Source organism: Pongo pygmaeus, chromosome 8 (genome assembly GCF_028885625.2).
Source record: "Pongo pygmaeus isolate AG05252 chromosome 8, NHGRI_mPonPyg2-v2.0_pri, whole genome shotgun sequence".
NCBI classification, from domain to species: domain Eukaryota; kingdom Metazoa; phylum Chordata; class Mammalia; order Primates; family Hominidae; genus Pongo; species Pongo pygmaeus.
In genome coordinates, this window is record NC_072381.2 from 74,235,633 (window position 1) to 74,259,140 (window position 23,508).

General features: G+C 40.2%; 3 protein-coding genes across 27 annotated transcripts in view; 2 read left to right on the forward strand and 1 right to left on the reverse strand.

Annotated features, from left to right (window-relative positions):
- RUFY2 (RUN and FYVE domain containing 2) overlaps nt 1-6,611 on the forward strand; it is a 62,957-nt gene extending 56,346 nt beyond the window's left edge. For all 9 annotated transcript variants that reach the window (XM_054436661.2, XM_063670550.1, XM_054436663.2 and 6 more), the window contains 2 exons: nt 4,062-4,139; nt 4,238-6,611. In XM_054436661.2, coding sequence (XP_054292636.1) covers nt 4,062-4,139; nt 4,238-4,381 — 222 coding nt within the window. In that variant the 3' untranslated portion in view covers nt 4,382-6,611. The remainder of the gene's footprint in view (nt 1-4,061; nt 4,140-4,237) is intronic.
- A 309-nt stretch (nt 6,612-6,920) lies between these two features.
- Nucleotides 6,921-18,425, reverse strand: HNRNPH3 (heterogeneous nuclear ribonucleoprotein H3). 7 transcript variants are annotated; one of them, XM_054436670.2, is made up of 10 exons: nt 17,907-18,425; nt 12,820-12,954; nt 12,151-12,289; nt 11,458-11,642; nt 10,917-11,003; nt 10,588-10,703; nt 8,801-8,936; nt 8,434-8,529; nt 8,258-8,350; nt 6,921-8,129 (listed from the first exon to the last, which is right to left on the reverse strand). In XM_054436670.2, exons 2-10 carry the CDS (start codon nt 12,929-12,931, stop codon nt 8,053-8,055), a joined length of 1,041 nt encoding a protein of 346 aa, XP_054292645.1. In that variant the 5' UTR covers nt 12,932-12,954; nt 17,907-18,425; the 3' UTR covers nt 6,921-8,052. The 7 variants fall into 7 exon arrangements, with proteins under 7 accessions (XP_054292645.1, XP_054292651.1, XP_054292646.1 ...); XM_054436676.2 differs by having other exon boundaries at nt 11,503-11,642; nt 17,926-18,324; XM_054436671.2 differs by having other exon boundaries at nt 17,926-18,324.
- PBLD (phenazine biosynthesis like protein domain containing) overlaps nt 17,050-23,508 on the forward strand; it is a 48,998-nt gene continuing 42,539 nt past the window's right edge. For 2 of the 11 annotated variants that reach the window (XM_063670556.1, XM_063670557.1), the window contains exon 1: nt 17,222-17,359. The gene's annotated coding sequence lies outside the window, so the exon portion shown is untranslated. Of the gene's footprint in view, nt 17,360-19,451; nt 19,630-23,508 lie in introns of those variants that run through there. The other 9 variants (XM_054436693.2, XM_054436691.2, XM_054436689.2 and 6 more) reach the window with 9 other exon arrangements.

Here is a 23,508-nt window from a genome sequence, read left to right on the forward strand (position 1 = left end):
GTGAAACCCCATCTCTACTAAAAATGCAAAAATTAGCCAGGCATGGTGGTGTGCGCCTGTAGTCCCAGCTACTTGGGAGGCTGAGGTAAGAGGATCGCTTGAACCCGGGAGGCAGAGGTTGTAGTGTGCTGAGATCCCACTACTGCATTCCAGCCTGGGCGACAGAGCGAGACTCCGTCTAAATAATAAAATAATATGAAAAATAAAATAAAGCCTTGGTTAGATTCAGGTACAACCTTCTGGGGGATATTTTTTCTGCAGGCATATTTTTAATATTCAGTGGGCTATTATTTGCTCATTTTTCCTTTTAAAAATAGCATCCTGTTATATTTTGTCTTTGATATTATCATTTAAAAAATTTTTTCTGGCCAGGCACGGTGGCTCACGCCTGTAATCCCAGCACTTTGGGAGGCTGAGGCGGGCGGATCACGAGGTCAGGAGATCGAGATCATCCTGGCTAACACGGTGAAACCCCGTCTCTACTAAAAATACAAAAGATTAGCTGAGTACGGTGGTGGGCACCTGTAGTCCCAGGTACTCGGGAGACTGAGGCAGGAGAATGGCGCGAACCCGGGAGGTGGAGCTTGCAGTGAGCCGAGATTGCGCCACTGCACTCCAGCCTGGGCGACAGAGCGAGACTCCATCTCAAAAAAAAAAAAAAATTTTTTTTTAGAGACAGTGTCTGTTGTCCAGGCCAGAGTGTAGTGACTCCATCATAGCTCACTGTAACCTTGAACTTCTGGGTTCAAGCAATCCTCCCTCCTCAGCCTCCTGAGTTGCTGGGACCACAGGTGTACATCACCACACTCTGCTAATTTTATTTTATTTTTTAGAGATGGTGGGGGTCTCACTGTGTTGCCCAGGCTGGTCTCAAACTCCTGGGCTCAAGTGATCCTCCCGTCTCAGTCTCCCAAAGTGGTGGGATTACAGGTGTGAGCCACTGTACCCGGCCTCATTATCGATTCTCTGAAGTTTTCTCAAATGTTGTGATATCCCCCAATTTCAAAAAAAGGCACAAATAAGAGTTATTGGAAACCTTGTGTGTATATTGGTTGGGTGGGTTGTTATAGACTGGTAGGCCTCGCCATAGAGAAATCTGCTATGATTAGTGAACTATTGGATACCCTCTACAAATGTTTAGTATTTACAGGACTTTTCTCTGTGGCAGTTGAATTTCTCCAGAGAAGAATCCCGTAGTATCCTATCTAGGGGGTGTAAGTCTAGCAGCTAACTTTCTGGAATTGGGCAGAGAAAAATTGCTGTTTATTTGCAGAGCAAGAGGTTGTTCCGTTCTAGTCAGCTCTTCTGGTAAACGGCTGTTTCCTTGAGCAGGCAGCTTCAGCTCTCTAGGCTTTAAATTTTCTCATGTGTAAAATGAGAGGGCTCCAGGTGCTCATCTCTGAGATCCCTTCACAGGGACACACTAGGCTTACCTTAAAGTGAGCTTCTCTCCTAGGAGGGCGGCAGGTAATTTCAATGAAAAGAAGTCTCCAAAGGGCTAGTCTCCATGTCAGCAAGGTTGTTTCCGAACCTAATGCCCTTACAAGCTGCTTCCACTAGGTGGCTGTGGGACATTTGGCAAATCACTTTGCTTTGTATGGTTTTCATCAAGTTGGATTATCTTTTAGGGTCCCTTCCTGCTGCTGCCTTTTTTTTTTCCCCCTCAGAGACAGAGTTTCCTCTGTTTCCCAAGCTGGAGTGCAGTGGTATGATCATAGCTCACTGTAACCTTGAACATCTGGGTTTAAGCAATCCTCCCACCTCAGCCTCCCAAGTAGCTGAGACTACAGGTGCATGCCACCATGCTTGGCTAATTTCTTTTCATTTTTATTTTTTTTGTAGAGATGGGGTCTTGCTATGTTGCCCAGGCTGGTCTTGAACTCCTGGTCTAAAGAGAGCCTCTCACCTTGGCCTCTCAAAGTCTCAAAAGTGCTGGGATTACAGGTGTGAGCCACTGCACCTGGCCCCCGTCCTGCATTAAAAAAAAAATTCTATGATTCAAGCTATCTGACTCTTTGCTGGTGTTTGTCTGATATGAGCTATCTAGTTAAAAAAAAAAAGCCCTTATAATCCTGTGTTCTAAGGAGACTTAGGCTTCCTCATATGCAGTAACCAATACTGTATTATCTCTGCTGTATAATAAGTGCTAGTTATTAAGACTCTGAAACAAAAAGACCTGAAATTAACCTTGTGATCTTGATCTGTGAATGCTGTTTTTTTTTTCTTCAAAGAATTCTGCTTTTGGAAAAGTCTTTTAAGAAAACTCTTGTTTTTAGAAATGTATCTATGGGCCTTTTTTTCTTAGAGAATTTTTCTCTCATTAGGTAAAAAGGGTTCCTGTGCTTCAGTAGTAATTTATAGGTTGCAGTTGCTCCATGTCCAAATTGGAATCTTCAGTTATACTTGGGTTCTTTGGTCTGGGCTGTTTTAGGGACATGTTTTAGGAAATCAATCAGTATTGAGTCTCCTCCTTCATCTGGGTCTTCTCATTGTGAAACTGATAATCATCTAACAAAGTTGCCTTCACAGGGGAAAAAAGGTCTTTCTAGCCAAGATTGGTTAAGCAAGCTAGTTAACAATGGGTCAAGTAGGCTGGGACTGGTGGCTTATGCCTGTAATCCCAGCACTTTGGGAGGCCGAAGTGGACGGATCACCTGAGGTCAGGAGTTTGAGACCAGTCTGGCCAACATGGTGAAACCCCATCTCTACTAAAAATACAAAAATTAGCCGGGCTTGGTGGCGTGTTCCTGTAATCCCAGCTACAGGAAGGCCGAGGCAGGAGAATCACTTGAACCTGGGAGACGGAGGTTGCGGTGAGCTGACATTGCACCACTGCACTACAGCCTGGGCGACAGAGTGAGACTCTCTCTTTTCAAAAAAAAAAAGGGTCAAGTTGTCATAAATACTGCTTAAGACTACTTACATCCATTTTTTACTAACGTTTACATAGCAGCTATTAAATATGTTATAAAAGTTGAGGTAAATAGCCACTTATTAAGGTTAGGTCCTTTTTTTTCCCCCTTTTTCTTGAGATAGGGTCTCACTCTGTTGCTCAGGCTCTAGTGCAGTGGCACTCGAGCCTGAGTCATAGTTCAGTGCAGCCTCAAACTCCTGGGCTTAAGCGATTCTCCCTTCTCAGCCTCCAGAGTAGCTGGGACTATAGGCTTATGCCACGCAGCCTGGTTAATTTTTTTGTAAAGATGGAGTCTGTTCCCCAGGCCAGTCTTCCTGGCCTCAAGCAATCCTCCTGCCTCGGCCTCCTAAAGAGGTCTTATAAAATAATAAACTCCAATGTCTGATTTCCCCAATTTCCTTCAAATTTTAGGGTCTTAAGGTATAAGTTACACATAATGCCAAACTATTGCATTTCACACAGTAAGAATTTATCCTTAAATATTGTTGGACTAGGATACCCCATTCTCCATGATGTGCTTATTTCATATTGCATGCCTGTATCAAAACATCTCATGTACCCCATAAATGTGTTACTATGTACCCACAAAAATTTTAAAAATAAAATGTTGGACTATTTTAAGGTTCTTTTAATCTTTAAGGTTCTTTTCCTGAAGAGAATTCCCATCAGCAACAGATTTGTATCTCTTTAAAGCATTTTTACATGTTATATGTTCTAACATATACAATTGTATAGAAAAGAGTAAAATGAACCATTACCCATATTCAATATTTATCATGTGCAGTCTTGATTTTTTATTTTTTCAATTTTTATTTTTTAAGAGAGATTCTGTGTTACCCAGCTTGGTCTTGAACTCCAGGCCTCAAGCGATGCTCTCACCTCAGCCTCCTTAGCTGGAATTACCGGTGTGAGCCATTGTCGCCTGGCTGCAATCTTGTTTTTTATACATAATCCACGTCCCACCTCCCCAACCCAGAATATTTTGAGGCTAATTCCATACATATTTACATATATATACATCTCTCAAAGAAAATAACTTATTTTCCATTCTTCATATATCTATTCCTATAAATACTGTTCTTGGGGGAAAAAGTTTTCACATATAATTTTTAGTGTTACCAATTTGAGCATTTTTTCTTCCTACTAGGGACTGGTTTGGCTGAAAGACAAAGAAGCAACACATTGTAAACTTTGTGAAAAGGAATTCTCACTCTCTAAGAGAAAGGTAAGGGAGGTAGGAAGTGAGTCCAAAAATTTGGGGTGCAAAAGTTCTTCTAATTTTATTTAAAGTTTTTTTTTCCCTCTGATTTTTCTGTTTAATAGCACCACTGTAGAAACTGTGGGGAAATTTTCTGTAATGCCTGCTCTGACAACGAACTACCTTTGCCTTCTTCACCAAAACCAGTACGGGTTTGTGATTCCTGTCATGCATTGCTCATTCAGAGATGCTCATCTAACTTGCCCTGAGACTCCAGAACTAAATCCTTATGTATGAAATTACCTACAATGAATGTTATGATGTTGTATACAAAGGTAACCAGACAGCTCTTCTTAAGCAGCTTTCGGTCAGTATTTGGTACCAGTTTATCTTCTACATATTCAGCTCATGGAAATTACAAGTTATATATTTCCTTCCCCATTGTTATTCAAAATGTATTTTCAACAGAGCATGCTTAAAAATCATGTAACTCATTAAAAGGTCAGATAGCGGAGCTAACACAACTTGCCTTATCTTGTAAAGGCCTTCTTAAAAATAAGGCTTCAGATTGTTTTTTTCTTCTGAATTCTGTCAATTTGGTATTTGATGGTGCCTGCAATTCTCTTAATGCACTTTAAAGCTTCACAGTTCTGAGACTGGAAATGCATAAAACTTTTTAAATTATTAATATTCTAATTCAACAGATTTTCATTATCTTTGTAAGATTTCAACTGTATTTATTTGCCCTTTCTTCTACCCCTCTCCCTTTGCCTCTTGCATTAGTCAGGGCCAATATTTTGTCCTACAAAATTTCCTCTTGGTCTTTTTAAAAATCAGTTATTGTCGTGCTTGCTGAACATTTTCAGCTACAGTGGATTAAATTAAAAGGGGCATTATTTGGCCTCGGCCTCTACTTTTTTCCTTCTAATCTTGAAAGGAAGTTACATATAACCATCTTTCTTTTCCTGATTTATAGATCTTCCCATATGCTGTTTCACTAAATTGCTGTTTTTTTAAGGGGTGACTCAGACCCCAGTTCAAAGATGAAAACACAAATCCTTCCCCAGAAAGAAAAGTATGTAATAGTAGGGGATGTTACAGGCTCCTTATGAAGGTCCTCTCCTCTAAGCATTAAAAGTGAGAAAAAAATCAGAACTTTGCTTTGGTAATGTATTAGAGTTCAGTTCAAAAAATTTTGTATTAACATTTTCATTGGAGTAAATGTTAGGAAGCATCACATTCTAGTGGCCTACCTGTATACATCCACAGTAAAATTTCACCATGTCCACTGAGCACCTCTATGCCAAGGGTGTTGAGATCATGAAATACACACTTGACCTATTTCTTTTTTTTTCGAGATGGAGTTTCACTCTTGTTGCCTAGGCTGGAGTGCAATGGCACGATCTCCACCTCCTGGGTTCAAGCAATTCTCCTGCCTCAGCCTCCCAAGTAGCTGGGATTACAGGCGTGAGCCACAGCACCTGGCCAGTACACTTGACCTATTTCAAGCTGACTCAATGAACACTAACCCAAGTTATATTGCTTATGGCATACTAAGAATTTAACTTGTATAAATTACCTCTGAATAGTCACATAAACACTATCACCATTCAGTATCCTATTTTTTACATTAATTTTTAACCATGCACTTTAAGTTTGTGAGCCTATAAAAAATACATAGAAAATTTATGGATTAAGAGCATTATATTTAGTGGTTAATCCTAGGTACCTCCCTGCCTAACAAAGGAGTTCTTATTAATACTGCAGGATCTTTTCTTCATGAATATATGCTTCCATGAAATTTAAATTTTTCTGAATAGCCGAAGTATGAAATGAACACTTTACTTGAAGATCTATTTTTTCCAAAACCCGTAAATTTCCAGTCAGCTTTTGAGGTGTCAGATGTGACACAGATTTTTAGATGGTCTTTCTTGAATACTGATAGAAATGTCCTCAAGATAGGATTATATTCTTGAACCATTTTGTATTGATAGGTGGGATGGGCTAACATTTTTATGATTACTAAATAAGCAAAAAATGAAATTTTCAAACAGGCTTTTTTATTACTGTGCTTAAAACAAATTTTAAAATGTGACTTAAGTTGCTTAAATTCCAAGGCTAATTTCATTCAACAAACCATGATTTTTAGTCATCCTTTAAGTTTCTCACTTTTCAAAACTCATGTATCACCACTGACTTTTTTTTTTTAGGCAGCTTTTATGACAGCAACTTGCTCCATGTAGTTTTTGGCTTATTTAGAAACTATACTAAAACTTTGGATTTTTCTGTTACAAGACTTTTAACAATCTGTATTTTGTGATTGTGAACGCGTATTCGTTTTACTTTTCAAAACAGACAACATACCATTCCCTCACCTAGCAGTACTACCACAATAATGCTATCATGGTGCCAAGGAATTACAATTGTAATTCTTCTAACCTATAATGTTTAAAAAATAAAATGTGAATTTTATGAACGAAATAAATATTTGGAAAATTAGCCTGCTTTAAAAGGGCAACTTTGGTTTCATTAATTACTGCTTAAAGATGTTAAGAGGGTAATCCTGGGAAAATAAAACACATGCAACTTTCAAAAAAGACAGGTGGTGTATGCCCTAATATTTAAATTGCTCATTAAAGGAAGTGGGTACAAGCATTAAGATGAATCATAGCTTCAGTCAAGAGGCTCCACATATACAGGCTACCCCAGCTCCCTCTCCTAAATCATAGACATCGTATGTAGTACCTTCTACCAATTTGATTTTAGAATTAGTAACTGACACAAAGCATTCTAGGACAGACGCCATACTATTATCTCCCACATTGACATTTATTAATAACATTTCTGGCAAAAACAAGTAACAAGTTCAATAACTGAATTCACATCAACAGGTTTCATTTTGATCCATTAGCCAATTTGGAAAAAAGCCATATTGATCAAAGGGATTAAAATTAAAAAGCACCTTTTCCTTGCTACATATAGATTCTTTAAACTAAAACTCCAAGCAGATATCAGATACAAAACCCAACTGCAGGATTGTTTTAATTGACTATGACATGGACTTGTTGCTTACATTTTTTTAAAGTCATCATTTATACAGTTAAACTCTACTGGGCAGAAAACTGAAAATACAATTGTGACAATTATACTCCATAGTAAATACCTATGTACTTAATACTGAATTCTTGTGTCACCGAGAACCTTTACCCTACTCTAAGACATCTTGCGATAACCTGCAACTATCAATTTTTTGGAGACATTTTTGGTATTTCAGTCAAGTGCTGAAGGGATTTTACTCCAAAATCTAGGGCTAGAATTCAACTTCCAACACTCTCATACCCAGGTAACACAATTATGAATATTCAGAAATCAATACCTCTTAGATCATCAATGTTTCAGAGCTATGCCTGATAAATGACATTTGAAAAATAATAATATAGAAATAATTAGCTGAATTTATACTCCTGAAGCCACTTCATCTTTAGGCTTTATATTTACAGTGTTGTCCAAGAGGAACTAAAGAAAAAAGTTACACTAATTATTTGTCAAGCTCTATTCCAGATGTCTGCTTAAGACTTGCAGTTTATGCAGAGGTGAACCATTATCCTCTAAAATTACACCACACTACTTCTTGTAGAACTAATAGTAAAATACATCAACCCAAATCTTATGAAGGCAGCACATCTTTAGGAGTAACTAGTATATAAAAAGTATCAACATCAGTGGTTTGAATATAAAAATTTATTTTTAAGTCAAAGTATGCAACAAATAAACCTACAGAAAACAGATTTTCCCATCACAATCTGTTGCTTTACCAAATAATATTTTGAAAACACATTCCTTCAGTCATTATAAAGTTCTTAAAATACAAAAGAAATCTGTAAGAAAGTCTAGTAGACCAGATGCTGTTGTCAAGACTTGTATGTTGGTGTTTTTGCTTTCAGTACATCCCACGCCATCCACCTCCACTCATGCCGCCTTGCCCGTAGTAACCTCCACTGCCTCCACCACCACGACCTTAAGAAAAAGATATTAAGAATCACTCAGCAGGAGATATCTGTGCATAAAATAATAAAAGTAATACCTGCACTTTAAAGTTTGCACTACATATGGGGACTAACACAAACTGAACTAGAGATACTTACCATAACCACCCAAACCATCAGGAGTACCGTATCCTCCACTGTAATTGTTCCCCATTCCCATTCTTCCAACTGATCCATAGCCTCCCTGATTATCTTTAAAAAAAAAAAAAAAAAGAAAAAAAATTGAGACTCATTGATAAGCAGCTAACCCTGCATATTTTAAAAACTTTACATACCCATTCCATCTCTTCCGTAGCCTCCCATTCCAGAACCTCCCATGCCAGAGCCGCCTCCAGGAGTAGAATTCAAGAAGAGTTCAATATATCGATGTTCTTTAAGAAAAAAAGAAAGAGTAACAGGGGAGAAAGGAATGATGGATCAAATTCATCAATACAAGCTTTGTAAAAAAGATCAATTAAGTAATATGAAACAAAGTATGCTTATTACTAGTACAGCGATATATAAAGCCCACAGAAAGCAATTATAGAGGTCAAATGGTTTTAAATCCCAACAACTGCCAAGCATTGCCTACAGATCTTAGAGCCTCTTATTTTATAAATTCACGTTCAGGAAATAAGATAGCATGCCAAAGACATCACTTACGCATGTTATTTTTATCTTTAGACATGGCAGCTACTGCATCTTCATGTGTCACAAACTCTACATCTGCTTCTCCTGTGGCTCTGCCATCAGCTCCAATATCAATATGAACTCGTATTGGATTTAGTGGTGAGAAGAACTAAATAAAAGGAAACACTGATTTACTTTTCTATTGAGAATATTAAAAGTAAATTACCACATACCTTGATTTTTCCTCATCAATTAAAACAAAACCCTTCCACTGCCCTGCCAGACTAACAACTTAGTCAACTACAGAGGTTCTGTGAATATATACACTTAGGGATAATGTAAAGAATTTACTGCTTTTAAAATAAGCAGATAGGCAGGGCGCAGTGGCTCACGCCTGTAATCCCAGCTACTCAGAAGGCTGAGACAGAGAATCGCTTGAACGCAGGAGGTGGAGGCTGCAGTAAGCCGAGATCACGCCACTGCACTCCAGCCTCAGAGAGACAGAGTGGGAGACTGTCAGAAAAAAAAAAAAAAAAAAAAATACACACACAGAGAGAGCGAGCGAGAGAGAGAAATAGGGGATATCATGATTTGGAACCATGTGGTTTGAATAAAGCAACTATTTAAAACTATATGAAATTGTTCCCCAAAAGGTATCATTTGGTTCTAATCACAAGTTAGCCAGGTTTTAAACTATCATTAAAAGCACTTGGAACTCAGGCCAGTTGATTCCCAGTAAGATCTAGAGCACACCATTGCTTTTAAAGCCAGAGTCAGTACTTTTGGCTTGAATGGCCATTAGGTCTCTAATGTAACCACTCAACAGGTAGAGGAATGGTGTGACTGGATTTAGCCCATGGACTGAAGTTTGCTGACCTCCTAACAAATCTGAAATCAACCAGTTTCCTCACATCAGTGACAACAGCAGCATCTATTCCTGTTATTTCCAACTCCTCAGTTTCTAATCACTATCTAGCCTAGAAAGCCAAACCGAATCACTAATATTTATATATTCACTCTTTCAAACCCTAATACAGGCCAGGTGCAGTGGCTCAGCCTATAATCCCAGCACTTTGGGAGGCCGGGGCAGGCGGATCACGAGGTCAGGACCAGCCCGATCAACATGGTGAAACCCCATCTCTACTAAAAATCCAAAAAGTTAGCCGGGAGTGGTGGTGTGTGTGCCTGTAATCCCAGCTACTCAGGAGGCTGAGGCAGAATAACTTGAACCCGGGAGGTGGAGGTTGCATTGAGCCGAGATCGCGCCACTGCACTCTAGCCTGGGCGACAGAGCAAGACTCTGTCTCAAAAAAGAAAACAAAACCACCCAAAAAACAACAAAAAACAGTACAACAAAAGACACCAGCACAAAATGGTATAGTCATCACCATTCTATGCTGATCAGTCTTTCATTATACTCTTAACTGGACTTCACAAATGTAGCTTTTTACTTGCTTGAATCCTATGTAGGTTAACACACAATGGATACAAAAATATCCATCAGTGATTAGAATTAAAAGGTAGATCTAATTAGCCGGGTGTGGTGGCGGGCACCTATAGTTCCAGCTACTCGGGAGGCTGAGGCAGGATAATGGCGTGAACCCGGGAGGCAGAGCTTGCAGTGAGCAGAAATCACACCACTGCTGCACTCCAGCCTGGGGGACAGAGCAAGACTCCATCTCAAAAAAAGAAAGGTAGATCTATTTTTATATTCAAGGGATTTTGGTATTAAGCTATGAACATGAGAACATTAAGAATGCTTAAAGATTTAGACACCAGGATAAGTATAAAACCACTAATAGTTATTAAAAATTACTCACATTAGCAATGTCATTTTCAGTCGCACGAAAAGGCAACCCTCTCATATGTACAAAATGACCACCATGAAAACCTGAACTTGCGTCACCAGCTCCACCATAGCCATGGCCTCCCATACCTGGAAAATACAATTTGCCAAGATTATAAACTATTACAGATACAAGTACGGAAGTATACATACATACTATACAAGGTATAAAGCTCTATATAGGAATGCACTGAAATTTGTCTGAATTAACTTTATACAAGTTTCCTATATTACCACTAAGAGCTTGCAAAGCAAATACTAAAATTTACCTATGAATAAAAATGTCTTTAATATTTATTTTACCTCTTCCATCTCTCATTCTGTCATCAAAGCCATCATTCCCATAGCCGTAATTATTATAGCCACCATAGTCATCAAAACCTCCATAACCTGTGTAATTTAAGGAGAAATACATGACTACACACTTTCCAGAGATAAATTTTATAATTCAGTTTACAAAAACATTTTGTGCTAACAGTCTGTGTAACTTGATTGCAAGTCTGCAATTCCCAACTTAAAACCTATGAAAGAAGCAGTCAACATGTGATGGAAATTTAAAATCTCAAAAGGTTAATTAAGTTCAAACATGTAAATTAAATTTCATCCTTAGGCAAAAAAAGGTCAAAATATGCCAACATCTTAATTTTAATTTCTGTGTAAGTTTTCTAGGTGCCAATATGTGCATCAATCAAGTCCCACAGCCAGCCATGGGAATCCATATTTTCATGAACAGGTTTTAAAACCTAATAGGTACTGAAATTACTGCCATTTCTGTATTTCTTGACAAAGTGTCAGGAACATTAAGAAAATGACAACAGAACCTTTGTTCATTAGATACACATACCACCATCATATCCATCACCTCCTCGTCGCATTCTGTCATACATACTTCCACGCCCAGCTCCATAATAACCCCCTCTTCCTCCTATTGGTCTATCATATGGTCCCGGTCGCTGTCCCAGCAATCTTCTTGGTGGATCATAAAATCCTTTGATTTCACTCCTGCTACTTCTGAAGATCTCAATATACCTATTTAAAAACGTTTTAAGGTACAGGTTTCAGCATAAATGTATTAGTGTAAATTAGATACTGGGCAAAATGCAGTAAGTTTTTCTATATCTAGATACATAACCCAATTTAAATTGCCTATATACACCGTAAGTTAACAGTTTAAACCTAAGAACTTAATTATTTAAGTTTTACAAAGAAATTAGTCACGGAAAACAATTCATAAAGTATAAATATATTTTTACTTTGTCTCTTTTAGTACATAATAGGTGTTTTAAAGGAAATAGGTGATTATACAAAAGCATTTATCAACAACATCCTATAGAGAAATGGAAACAATCTAATTTTAATTTAACTATTAGCATTAATTCCCCACCCAAATCTGTAGTTTCCAAGTTAAATTTAGATAATTATCAATTCTTTTAAACTACCCCAGAAAAATGTTATGGCTACCCCCCCATTTAAGCAATAGTGACCCACAACCCCCAAAAATAAAAATTTAACACCATCCCAAACTCTCCATCCCCACCTGTGCCCTATTCTTTCCTTGTGTTTCCCCAGAGCATTTTCTGCTATCTCCTTTGAAGCAAACTGCACGAAGGCCTCCCCTGTGCTTCTCCCCTGGTAGTCCATCGTCAATGTTATCCCATTTGGCACGATTTCCAACCCTTTAACCCAAGGACAAATAACCCCATCAAGGGGAACAGTGTTAAAGGCTGAAACATTCCCATCTGAATCAAATATTTAAAACAAGTCTAAACAAAACAAAACAAAACAAAACAAAAAAGCTTAGTTTCCCATCACCCCATAATACAAACGAAAGATTTTTTCAAATATTACTGGATTAAATAAATTTTTTGCGACCAGTGTAAAAACACTGTGTAATTACACACACTCTAAAAGCCCACCTATATTACATGAAAAAAGGCTACAAATCAAATATATGCTCCATATACTAATTCACGGTTCATTTCATCACAATTCTCAAATATGTTACTGCACATTAATTAGGTTTTACATATTCTACACATTCTGTATTGAATATTAACTGGAGCATATTATTTTAATACATTAACCAAGACTATCATAGTTAAACTTAAAAGTTCCAAAAATCAAATGGGTTTCACAGATTAAAAACAGTACAACAATACAAATATAAATTACAATACTACTAAACTTTGACTAATACTAGAGGTACCTTGAAAGAACTGAACTATTTCCTCTTTGCTGCAACCAAATGGTAGTCCACGAAGTCGTACTGTCCCATCACTAGCGTCATTTGGACCATTATGTTTCATAACCCAATCCATCTCAATACCGTTTGATTTAAATGCTATAAAAAATAAACAAGCACATAGAGCAGTCAATCAAAATATACTCTTGTCAAGAGGTAATGAAGAAACACCTCTCAGAGGTGCCACAAGAGGAAATGTAACATGGGGCCAACTGCTGTGACAATGCCACGACAAAACTGTAGACCACCTTTCATATTTTGGGGTAGGGAAAAGGCAATGAGACCTGACCCCTCCTATGGAAAAGTACTGAATTTCTTAGTATCAATATTATATATTGCCTAATTTTAAGAAAACTTGCATAATTCTACTACCAGAGTCTTCAAACTATTTGTGTCCCCTGAATGCCATCTCTAGCCTTTCCTTATCTCTCAAATTTTCATTCACCACTTTTCAGGTTTTTATTCAACTGATTACTCAAATTCTTCAAAACTTATTCAGAAGTTGCATATAATACCAGTACCCACTAACATCAAGAGCCTAAGTAAAAAAATGCAATGAGTACTGATTGATGTTGGAAAAATATCACAGAAGTCTAACCCTTTTAAATGCACTACAATTTTGAACACATCAAACTGTCTTTGAAGGGCCAACACTCCCACCTCTATTTTAGCCAAATCTAGTTTAAACTCACCAAGAGCAAAATTATGAAATGACTGAATTAATTAGATTAAAACTGAGGTCAAAGGCCACTCAAAAGTGAATGCCTTCCAACAGTACCTGTGTTTTTGAAGCCACTGGAGACAGTGTTTAGAAACCAGTTTATGCAACTTTTTAATCAAATAGATTTAAACACAAACTTTAATAGGTAATATACTTTTTAATAAAGCATAAAAGGTACATCTAGAAGCCCCCCTTCCCCTCCAAAATGACCTCAGTTCCCTTCCCCAGAGGCAACCATCCTTCCTTTTAAAATTCCATATTTACAAAAGAGGTGAATGCAGAAGTCCTTCAGCTGCAGAAACTTACCAGAACCTTACAAATCTCACTATGCAGCTGTAGGAATCCTACTCACCTGAGTATTTCAAACCTTTCCCTCACCACCTCCTCCCCTGTAAACAAAACAGTTTGTTCATTTGATTCCTTTATGTTTGAAGATCATATTTCGTATCAACAGCATTCACTAATGCTTAATTTCATGTCATCTATTTGTTGGTGCAACTCTTAGGGGTGGCATCTGCAAAGGGTAAAATTTTTTTTCCTAGAATTCATGCACTTAAAATAAGCTAATGTAGAAATTCTCTGGAAGTGGTTAAGTACCTCTAGTGTCAATCACCTTCAGCCCTAGGTGCCACTCTAGACATAGAAAACCAAAATGGGAATACAAACTTTTAACTGACATTACAACTAGTTGTTATGCACACAAATAAATCGTATGAATGTTCTGGGTCTGAATCCTACTCTGCCATTCACTGGCTACCTGAACCACTTTACCTCTGAGCCTCTTCAATTGTAAACTACAGCAGTTGTACCTATACCTCACTGGACTATTCAAGTGCTTGGTCTGCCTCATGGTAAGCATTTACTGATGGCAACTGTTACTGGATTTTAACGGGCCTTGCAAAAGCCAATGGGCTATACCATACAAAAAATACGTGAACCTTAAAGGACAGAAAACAATTCAAGCCTTGGAAAGAACTGAGAATTGTTAAAAATTTTATTTCCCAAAGCCAGCAAAGGCTTTTAACAGTTTAATACTATTCTAAAGAGTAGCTCTGAGAGGAGGAGGCCCCAACCCAGTTTGGAAAAAAAAAAAAGTTCAGAGACGTTTTGAAAATGCCTATCGTTTTATTTATTTATTTTTTTTAATAGCACCAACCTAAAAAATAAGTGTTTCCCATAAAGGGTGATTTACACAGAAAGCAAAAAGTGGTACAAATCTACCCTCACTGCCTCATGAAAAATTGAAGAACTCTGCACATTCGACCTTAATCTGTTGTGAGAGGATCTTAGTGGTACGATTTGCATTTAAGGAGCAAATGCTTGAAAAAAAAAAAAAATTTAATTTACCCATAAATCTTAGCAATTCACAGGAAAAAAATACTAGCAAGCCAATTGGATTTTTGGATCAGTCTGTACCAATGATAAGACCCAATGAAAACAAAAAAGTGTTATCAGTGTTATCTGTAAGAAACACTAAACTGTTAACACAATTTTTAATTGCGGAAAACCCAACCAAATTCGGAACACTTAGTCAATTTTATAGGGTGACCGTGTATGCAAAGCACATACAATAAAAACAGCCTCACTCTACCAACCCCTTCAAAACTAAAAATCCTACCTACAAAACAAAAACAAGAAAAACTCTAAGGGCACAGGAAGAAGCAATCTGCTCTAATAAAGCTGTCAGAAACTACTTAAAACAGTTTACTAATTATTCAGGATAATCCACCTCAACCTTTCTTTGCAACAATGTCACGGCTAATCACTACTCTGCTTTAAGAATTCTAGGTGCTAGTACCAGTAAAAGATACCACAGTTAAAATATGAGGATAGCTTTGGTCAGTTTTATGAGACTTTAAGTATAATTTTCTAAACATTACACCAAGTGAAACAAGCCAGTCACAAAAGACTACATACTGTATGATTCCATTTGTATTCACGATTGTCTGAGGCTTGAGGGGAGGGAGGATGCCAGCAATGGGAATGACCAGTAAAGGGTATGGATATCTTTTTGGAGTGACAAAAATGTTCTAAAATTAAATTGTAGTGACGGTCACACAACGCTGTGAATGTACTAAAATCCACTAAACTGTACATTTAAAATTGGTGAAGTTTACGGTATGTGAATTATATACCAAAGTCGTTAAAGAAAAAAATCCACTGAAGAACAAATGAAATAGAGAATCCTCTTAAAATGGAGGCATAGCCTATCTTCTGAAGTAATACATAAAGGATTTTACGCATCAATAAATAACTTTCTAAATGGTAGCCCAGTGGTCAAGAAATGAGAATGAATTTTATTTTTTGGAAAAAGTGCTGATGATTTAAGTTTAACAGAAAATTTACATCATTCCTTCCCAATGGGCTTGCTCTTTACAAAAACAAAAAACTAGACACACCCCTAATAGCTTAAGGAGGTAAGGTCTCTAAAATGTTAGTTTACTAGAACCAGGTTTTTATCTACTGCAGTTCAGTCAGTTGTTTACCAAAACAAGGAAATCAAAGATAACATTATTTTAAAAAGGCAATTAGATGGATTTCCAGATAACGGCACAAATGAAAAAGAGGACAGAAAAAAGGTGTGTAGTCCAATCCAATTAGTAAAGCTATTTGTTATACATAACTTCATAGGACAGTCTGGACTATCTCTTCAAAGGGTCACTCAAACCTACTGTTTCAAGGTAAGATTTTCGTAAACTTTTCCTTGGCAATCTTGACAAAGCATCACTGAACATCTTAAACAATAGTAAGTTTTTGTTTATTTTTAGAGCTGGAAAAGTAGGTAACAATATTCTTATAAAGTTTTACATGAATTATCAGAAATTCTTACTCTCAGGCCTTTCTCGTCCCTTTTGTACTGTGTCTTCAACGAAAATTACGGATCAAGTTCTCAGGACCCTCATCCGAATCACACCACCACCTCGTGACTGGGTTTACAATTTGTTTTTCTGTTTAGTAGGCTTATTCCCTTGTTTAAAATACGATTACAGTGTACTATACACTACACTAAAGAAAAAACATGCCTAGCTACCAAAAGAAAATAAGCCATAACCGTATTTTGAAGTATTGTACTTCTAGAGCCTTAATGCCATCGAAAAAAAACTGCACAAAATACAACTCTTGGAAGATTTAATATCGAAAGGAACTCAATTTCAATACACACACATCTACCATCACTGGGTTGTTTTAAATGTTTCCCAAAAGTAAAACTTAAAAACAAATTCTAACATATATACGCCAAACTACGCAAAACAATTGCTACATCACCCACCCCCACCCCCAAAGTTCAAAAAGCAACAATCATAGTTCACTGGGCCCAGACGACCTACTTGAACCATGCCCATTTCACATTCCTATTTGATAAATCACCCGCTTTTCTGCTTACAAAATCATCCCCGAAGTCCTTATTAACGTTTAAACATAAAAAAAAAAAAAAAAAAACCCTTTGGAAAATCAGTACGTACTCTTTTCGAAGTTCCAAATCTGGAATATAAGGGCCGGCTAAGCGTCCTTTATTCCTCCCAGGAGACTTTCCGTTTATCTAGCTGCCCTAGAGACCAGAGAGCTAGGGAGAGTACGCCCCTTCCCCCTCCCGCCAGCAGCCAAGCCTGGCTTAAAACCCTTCGCCACCGGGCGGCAGAATTACAAAGGAGACCGTCTGCCTCCTTTGTCCTGGATTTGGGAGTTGAGCACCTTCGTCGCCATTGGCTTTCCTCCCCCAGCTCCAGCCTCTCTCATCTTGGGAATCTGCGTCAGAAGTCACTCGCAGTCCCGTCAGCCCAGGTAGCCCTGCCGAGACTGCGGAGGAAGGGAGGCCGCGGGGGGAGGCCAGGCCCATCCGGCGCCATTTCCATCGGGAGCGCGCCCAGCAACCCCGATCCTCCCTCCACCCAACTGCCCGGCCTTTCCCTGCTCGCTTCACTACCCACCCTCATCCCTTCCAGGGAGCTTTGACCACCCCCTCCCCTGGGCTTCTAGATCAGTTTTCGGAAGCTGGGGAACAAAAAGTAAAAAGAGCGGGGAAGGGCGGGAAGCCGAGGTGGCCGCGCCACTGTACCCAAAATGGCGGAGGCCAAGCCAGCAGGGAAAGGGGGAAATGCTGGATGTCCCCTACTTCGGGCCTCGGCGTCGTCCACTGAATTCCACCTGAGCAAGTCCTCCCATCGGCAGGCCGCCCTCCTTGAAGTGGGAGATGGTCGGGGAGGCGCAGCTCCGCCGCTTCCGAGCGGCGGCCTCCGAGCGGCGACCACCCCACTACCCCCCAACCCAGCCCCTCCCGGCCTTTCGTCCTTCTCCCGACTCCGCTCTCGAAACCACCAGCCCAACCTACCCCCTTTTACTTCAGATACCCTGTCAGGCGATAGTTACGCCGACTCTGGTGCTCGCGGGGTCCAGTTCAGAGAAGGGAGAAGTCGTTTGCCTTGTGTAGCGCTCGCCACAACGGTTCTCCCAACCGTCTCCAGCAGTGACAACCGCTTAGGGAGCTGCGCAGCACAGCTACTGGCTTGGGGGGATGGGAGGGAGCGAGCAAGAAGTGGGGGGCGGAGCGAGAACTGCGAAGGCGACCGGCCCCACTCTCGCGAGACGGGAAAGTCGGGTTCGCCTGGCGCTGGCGGCACACAGCGCGCCTGCGCGGTGGTGGGCTGCGCAGCTGTTGGGGGCGAGGTAGGCAGAGCAGAGGCTGTTCCAGTTAAAGAGCTGCAGCGCCCACCGTCTTTCTTGCTTACGGTAGAACCATCCAGTTTTCAGAGCGTACCATTCTGCCGCTTCGGGGCGATGGCAATGGCAGTTCTGCCAGTGTGTGGAAGGAACCGTGCCGTCGCGCTCTGGAGAAGTTCTCCGGTGATCTGCCCCCACCGTGAACAAATTCCGTGAGGGCCCCGCCCTGGCTAGGCATCGACGGCGCGGAAAGGGCGCCACGTGGTTCGGCCGGCAGACGCGGGGCGGATTTTCTGGTCCACCATGTTTGCATTGTGCGGCGAAAAACAGGAGTGTTTCTGGGCCGCGAAGATGAAAGCGTCCACCGGGGCCGATTTCGGCTCTCAAGCTGGGTGTCCGCCTCCTTCCCCTGGCCCGGAGGTGCTGGCCGCCCCCCAGCGCGCTTCGTCCCGGTGTGCCGCGCGGGATCCGGGTTTCTTGGGTGTATTCTTGTCCACCACGTTACCGTTCTCTCTGCAAATCCCTCCTCTTTTTCTCCTCTGACCTTCGCGTTTTCATCTCTCCCGCCAGTCAGTGCCTCGGGGACTCATTAGCCTGTGGAGGCCGACTTTGGGTTGTTTTCTATAGTTGTGCGTTGTTGAAAATCGCGCTTCCAAGTGACACCTAATAAATAAGTACATTTTGGTTTTGCTGTCATGTCATCAAGGTTCCTAATGATACATTATGGCCTTTTTTTTAAGTTCCAAAAAAGGCCGGCCACGGTGGCTTACGCCTTTGAGAGGCCGAGGGGGAGGATCGCTTGAGCGTAAGAGTTGGAGACCAGCCTGGGCAACATAGTGAGGCGCTGTCTCTACAAAAAATACAAAGATTAGCTGGGCGTGATGGCAGCGCACGGGAGTAGATGGGACTCCCGAGTAGTTCCAGCTACTCAGGAGGCTGGGCAAAAGGATGGCTTGTGCCCTGGAGGTTGAGGCTGCAGTGAGCCGTGATTGCACCAGTGCACTCCAGTCTGGGAGACCGACCGAGACTCTTGTCTCAAAAACAGAGAAAAACCCCGAATTTCTGCGCAAAGGGTTAAGGGGAAGCCTGGTAAAGAGATCAGTGCAAGTTCATCCTGGCTAACATGGTGAAACCCTGTCTCTACTAAAAATACACACGCACGCACGCACGCACGCACACACGCACACACAAAAGCCGGACGTGGTGGCGGGCCCCTGTAGTCTCAGCTACTCAGGAGGCTGAGGCAGGAGAATGGCGTGGACACGGGAGGCAGAGCTTGCATTGAACCGAGATCGCGCCACTGCACTCCAGCCTGGGAGACAGAGAGAGACTCCGTCCCACCTCCCCCCCCTCCAAAAAAAAAAATAAAAATCAGTGGAAGTTCAAGAGCAAAGGTAGGAACATACGTGGGTGTCAGGAAGATGGGGTAATGTTAGAAAGGTGGATGAAGCTAGATTGTAGACAGTCTTCAATGTCCGGCCAAAAGACTTTCAACTTTGTGGTACAGACATTGGGAAGCCTGTTGTGGGTAGGGTGAGAGGTGTTAGCAACGTAGGCGGATGTATAATTTTTTCTCCTATGAGATCTGCAGTGTGTAGGATGGAGACGGGTAAGTTTCCATTACCTTCATTTAATGGAAACTTCATTTTAAGGCTTTAATTCATCCTCAAACCTGCTTAAGATGAGTGTGGGACAGTAAGAATTCCCTAAGTCATGGTGCTCACATACCCCCAATGGCCCACTCCCTAAAAATATTCAGTGGAAGGAAGAAAGGACAGTGTTATTATCATTAAAAGAGATGGAAAACCAAACAAGGATGCTGTAGTAACAATGGCTCACATTTATTTTTCAGGGTTGTAAAGAGCAAGTGGAGTACAGTGTGTAGCTTATGCTACACACTGTACTCTTACAACCCTGAAAAATAAGTATCTTCATTTTATAGATGAAGTCCCTAAGTCCTAGAGAAGTGAAAATAGTTGCCCAAGGTCACACAGTTGAGTGGTAGAGCTAGAATGGGAGTCCCATATGGTTTTACCCAAGGGCCAGGGTCTTAAAACACTATGAACCTTCGTGAGGTTACAAATAACTTATCTATAACTTAAGGAAACAGACATCATTTTTGGAAAATTGAGGTTATGTCACCTAATTAACACTGGAGTTACCATTTCAGGAGACCTGTGGTTACTAGCTTATTGGCTGGAGACTTTTGGAACAGGCCTGAAACTTTATAGTCCCATTATCACTGACACTGTGAGTCCCAAGACACTGTGAGTCCCAACCCCTCTCCCTCCGTTTAAAAAAATAATTGCTGTATTAATAAGACTCTAAGCTCCCACAATTCTGATGGAGTTCTTCCCTTGGTCCTCGTGGGTTCAAGTTGCATGGCTACTTTTATCCTTTCAGTCTTTCAACCTGATTTGGTAGATGGAATTCTGTAATCTCCTTCACTCCTTGCTTGAATTCAAACAATTTGTTTTACTGCCTGATTGAATTTGGCATTCCTTCCGCTTATTTTGTGTGGTTATGGGCCACAATCTTAAAATCGTTCTAATGACATGACTGACTTTTCACTACCAAACTGCTGCTGCTTGCTTGCTTGCTTGCTTGCCATAATTTCTTTGGGTCAGGCACTCTGCCAGTGTGCATGCTCAGGAAGGACTTGAAATTGGTTTACACATTCCTTTTGCCTTTTTATTATTACAGTAGGAAGTTTTGAGTTAAAAAATACACTATATAGGCTGGGTGTGGTGGCTCATGCCTGTAATCCCAGCACTTTGGGAGGCCGAGGCAGGTGGATCACGTGAGGTCAGGAGTTTGAGAGCAACCTGGCCAACATAATGAAACTCTGTCTCTACTAAAACTATAAAAATTAACTGGGCGTGGTGGCACATGCCTGTAATCTCAGCTACTTGGGAGGCTGAGGCACAAGAATTGCTTGAACCTGGTGGGGCAGAGGTTGCAGTGAGCCGAGATCGTGCCACTGCACTCCAGCCTGGGTGACAGAACAAGACTCTGTCTCAAAACAAACAAAAAAAAAAAACAAAAAAAACAGCTACATAGTCATAAATGTACATTTTATTTGGCTTCCTATTTTACTACTTTTCTTAAAAAAAAAAAAAGTCTTGTCAACGATTCTCATTTGCAAGTTGAATCCCGTAAATAAGGCTTGGTGAGACTGGCTCACCACTGTTCCAGTGATCCCTACAGAATTGTTTCCAGACCTATCTGTGTGGAATTGTTTCCATAGAGATGGTTAAAACCAAAGACTCCCAGCTGCTTTTGGGACTTTTTTTTTCTCTTTGTCTTCCTTTTCATCATTCCGGTGCTTTCCTATTAGCATAGAGATCAGAGGGACCCTGGAGAGGATCTTGTTAGAGACCATAATGAGAGAAAAGATGAAAAAGGAGAAGGAAATAGAAGTACCCATGTGACCCAGAGGAAAACAAGACAACGAACACGTGATCATGTATTACACCATCAGGATGAAGAGGAGAGGAAAATTCCGTGCAGAGCCTGAGAGAAAAAAAGAAATTTTCTGAAAGAGATTACACTCTGGGGGGAGGGAAGGCACATTAACGAAAAATTGGTTAAGATATTTGTTCACATATCCCCAATGGCATTGTAAAGTACCATAAAAACTGGATTATCATAATCTTTTGCCTATATAAAAAGCAAATAATCTAAAAAATATAACAAAATCCACTAAATTTCGTCTAATTAAGGTAGTTAATGCCTTTTAAACACTAAGTTTGTGTAAGACTGTGAAATGCTTATTCTTTGGTTTACATCCTATGTATCTGTTGTCTTTAGAAAGCACTGATCTCCTTTATTATGGTTCAACATTGTTTCTCAAGACAAGACTGAATTACACAGTTTATATTCTTGATACTTTTTTGTTTCTCTAAGTCACCTAAGTGTTCTTTGTGAATCTGGCAACCAAAAGGCCTGTTCAATCTTAATAATTATACTAAGTAAACAAATGAAAACTCAAAAGGAAGAAAGCACCTAAACATATTCTTCGTCTAATTTTTGAAAATAATTAAAATAATTGAACATTCTTTTTGTTCCAGTGAATTGCTGTGAAGGCTAAGGAAAGCAGCTTTAAAAGATAGCTACTTAAATCATTTAAATCAAATTATTGTACTGCTTTCAGTGTGTCATAAGCACATTAATAACTTTGAAAATACAGCATTGATAATACAGTAATAGACCATTTCCCCCAACGTGATTTTTTTTTTTTTGAGGTGGAGTCTTGCTTTGTCACCCAGGCTGGAGTGCAGTGGCATGATCTCTGCTCCCTGCAACCTCTGCCTCCTGGGTTCAAGCAGTTCTCCTGCCTCAGCCTCCTGAGTGGGATTACAGGCATACATGACCACGCCCAGCTAATTTTTGTATTTTTAATAGAGACAGGGTTTCACCATGTTGATCAGGCTGGTCTTGAACTCCTGAGCTCATGATCTACCTGCCTCAGCCTCCCAAAATGCTGGGATTACAGGCGTGAGCCAGAGCACCCAGCCCGAACCAGATTTTAAGCTTCTTGGTGGTAGATAAAAATATAGATCTCATTATTCATATATGTATGTTTTTAAGTCTGCAAAAAATGATGGTCACACTGGGGGCAGGGACACTTTAAGTAATTCATTTTCACTGCAGTCTTGCAAAGTTACTGTTTCATGGACCAAGAAATGAAAAAGCCAGGAGATAAAGTAGGTTTCAAAGTTTACCAAAAAAGTAAATGGCAAAACTTAGACTTGACTTCATAATTAAGGAGTCCCAGTTCTGACAGCAGCTACCAGTGAATTGATTCTGAACCAGTTAACTTTTCTGAACCCCAGTTTTTTTTTTGTTGTTGTTGTTTTTTGTTTGTTTTTTTTTTGTAGTGGAGTCTCGCTCTGTCGCCAGACTGGAGTACAGTGGCGCGATCTCGGCTCACTGCAACCCTCGACTCCCTGGTTCAAGCAATTCTCTTGCCTCAGCCTCCCGAGTAGCTGGGATTACAGGCATGTGCCACCACACCCGGCTAATTTTTGTATTTTCGGTAGAGATGGGGTTTCACCATGTTGGCCAGGATGGTCTCGATCTCCTGATCTCATGATCCACTGGCCTCGGCCTCCCAAAGTGCCGAGATTACAGGCGTGAGCCACCGTGCACGGCCACCTCAGTTTCTGAATCTCTAAAATGGGTTGTTAGGTTATTATATAGGGGGTGGAGATTAGTAATTGAAATAATGTTAATTCTAGTTCCATGCTGTTTTATTTATTTGTGTTTGTCAT

What these genes read in the sequence shown, in the direction of transcription:
- HNRNPH3 (XM_054436670.2), bottom strand. Translation starts at nt 12,931, where the DNA reads ATGGATTGGGTTATGAAACATAATGGTCCAAATGACGCTAGTGATGGG. An exon ending in TAAAGATAAAAATAACATGC is followed by an intron (nt 8,530 to 8,800) that starts GTAAGTGATGTC and finishes TTTTTCTTAAAG; the next exon opens with AACATCGATATATTGAACTC. An exon ending in TGATGGTTTGGGTGGTTATG is followed by an intron (nt 8,130 to 8,257) that starts GTAAGTATCTCT and finishes CTTTTTCTTAAG; the next exon opens with GTCGTGGTGGTGGAGGCAGT.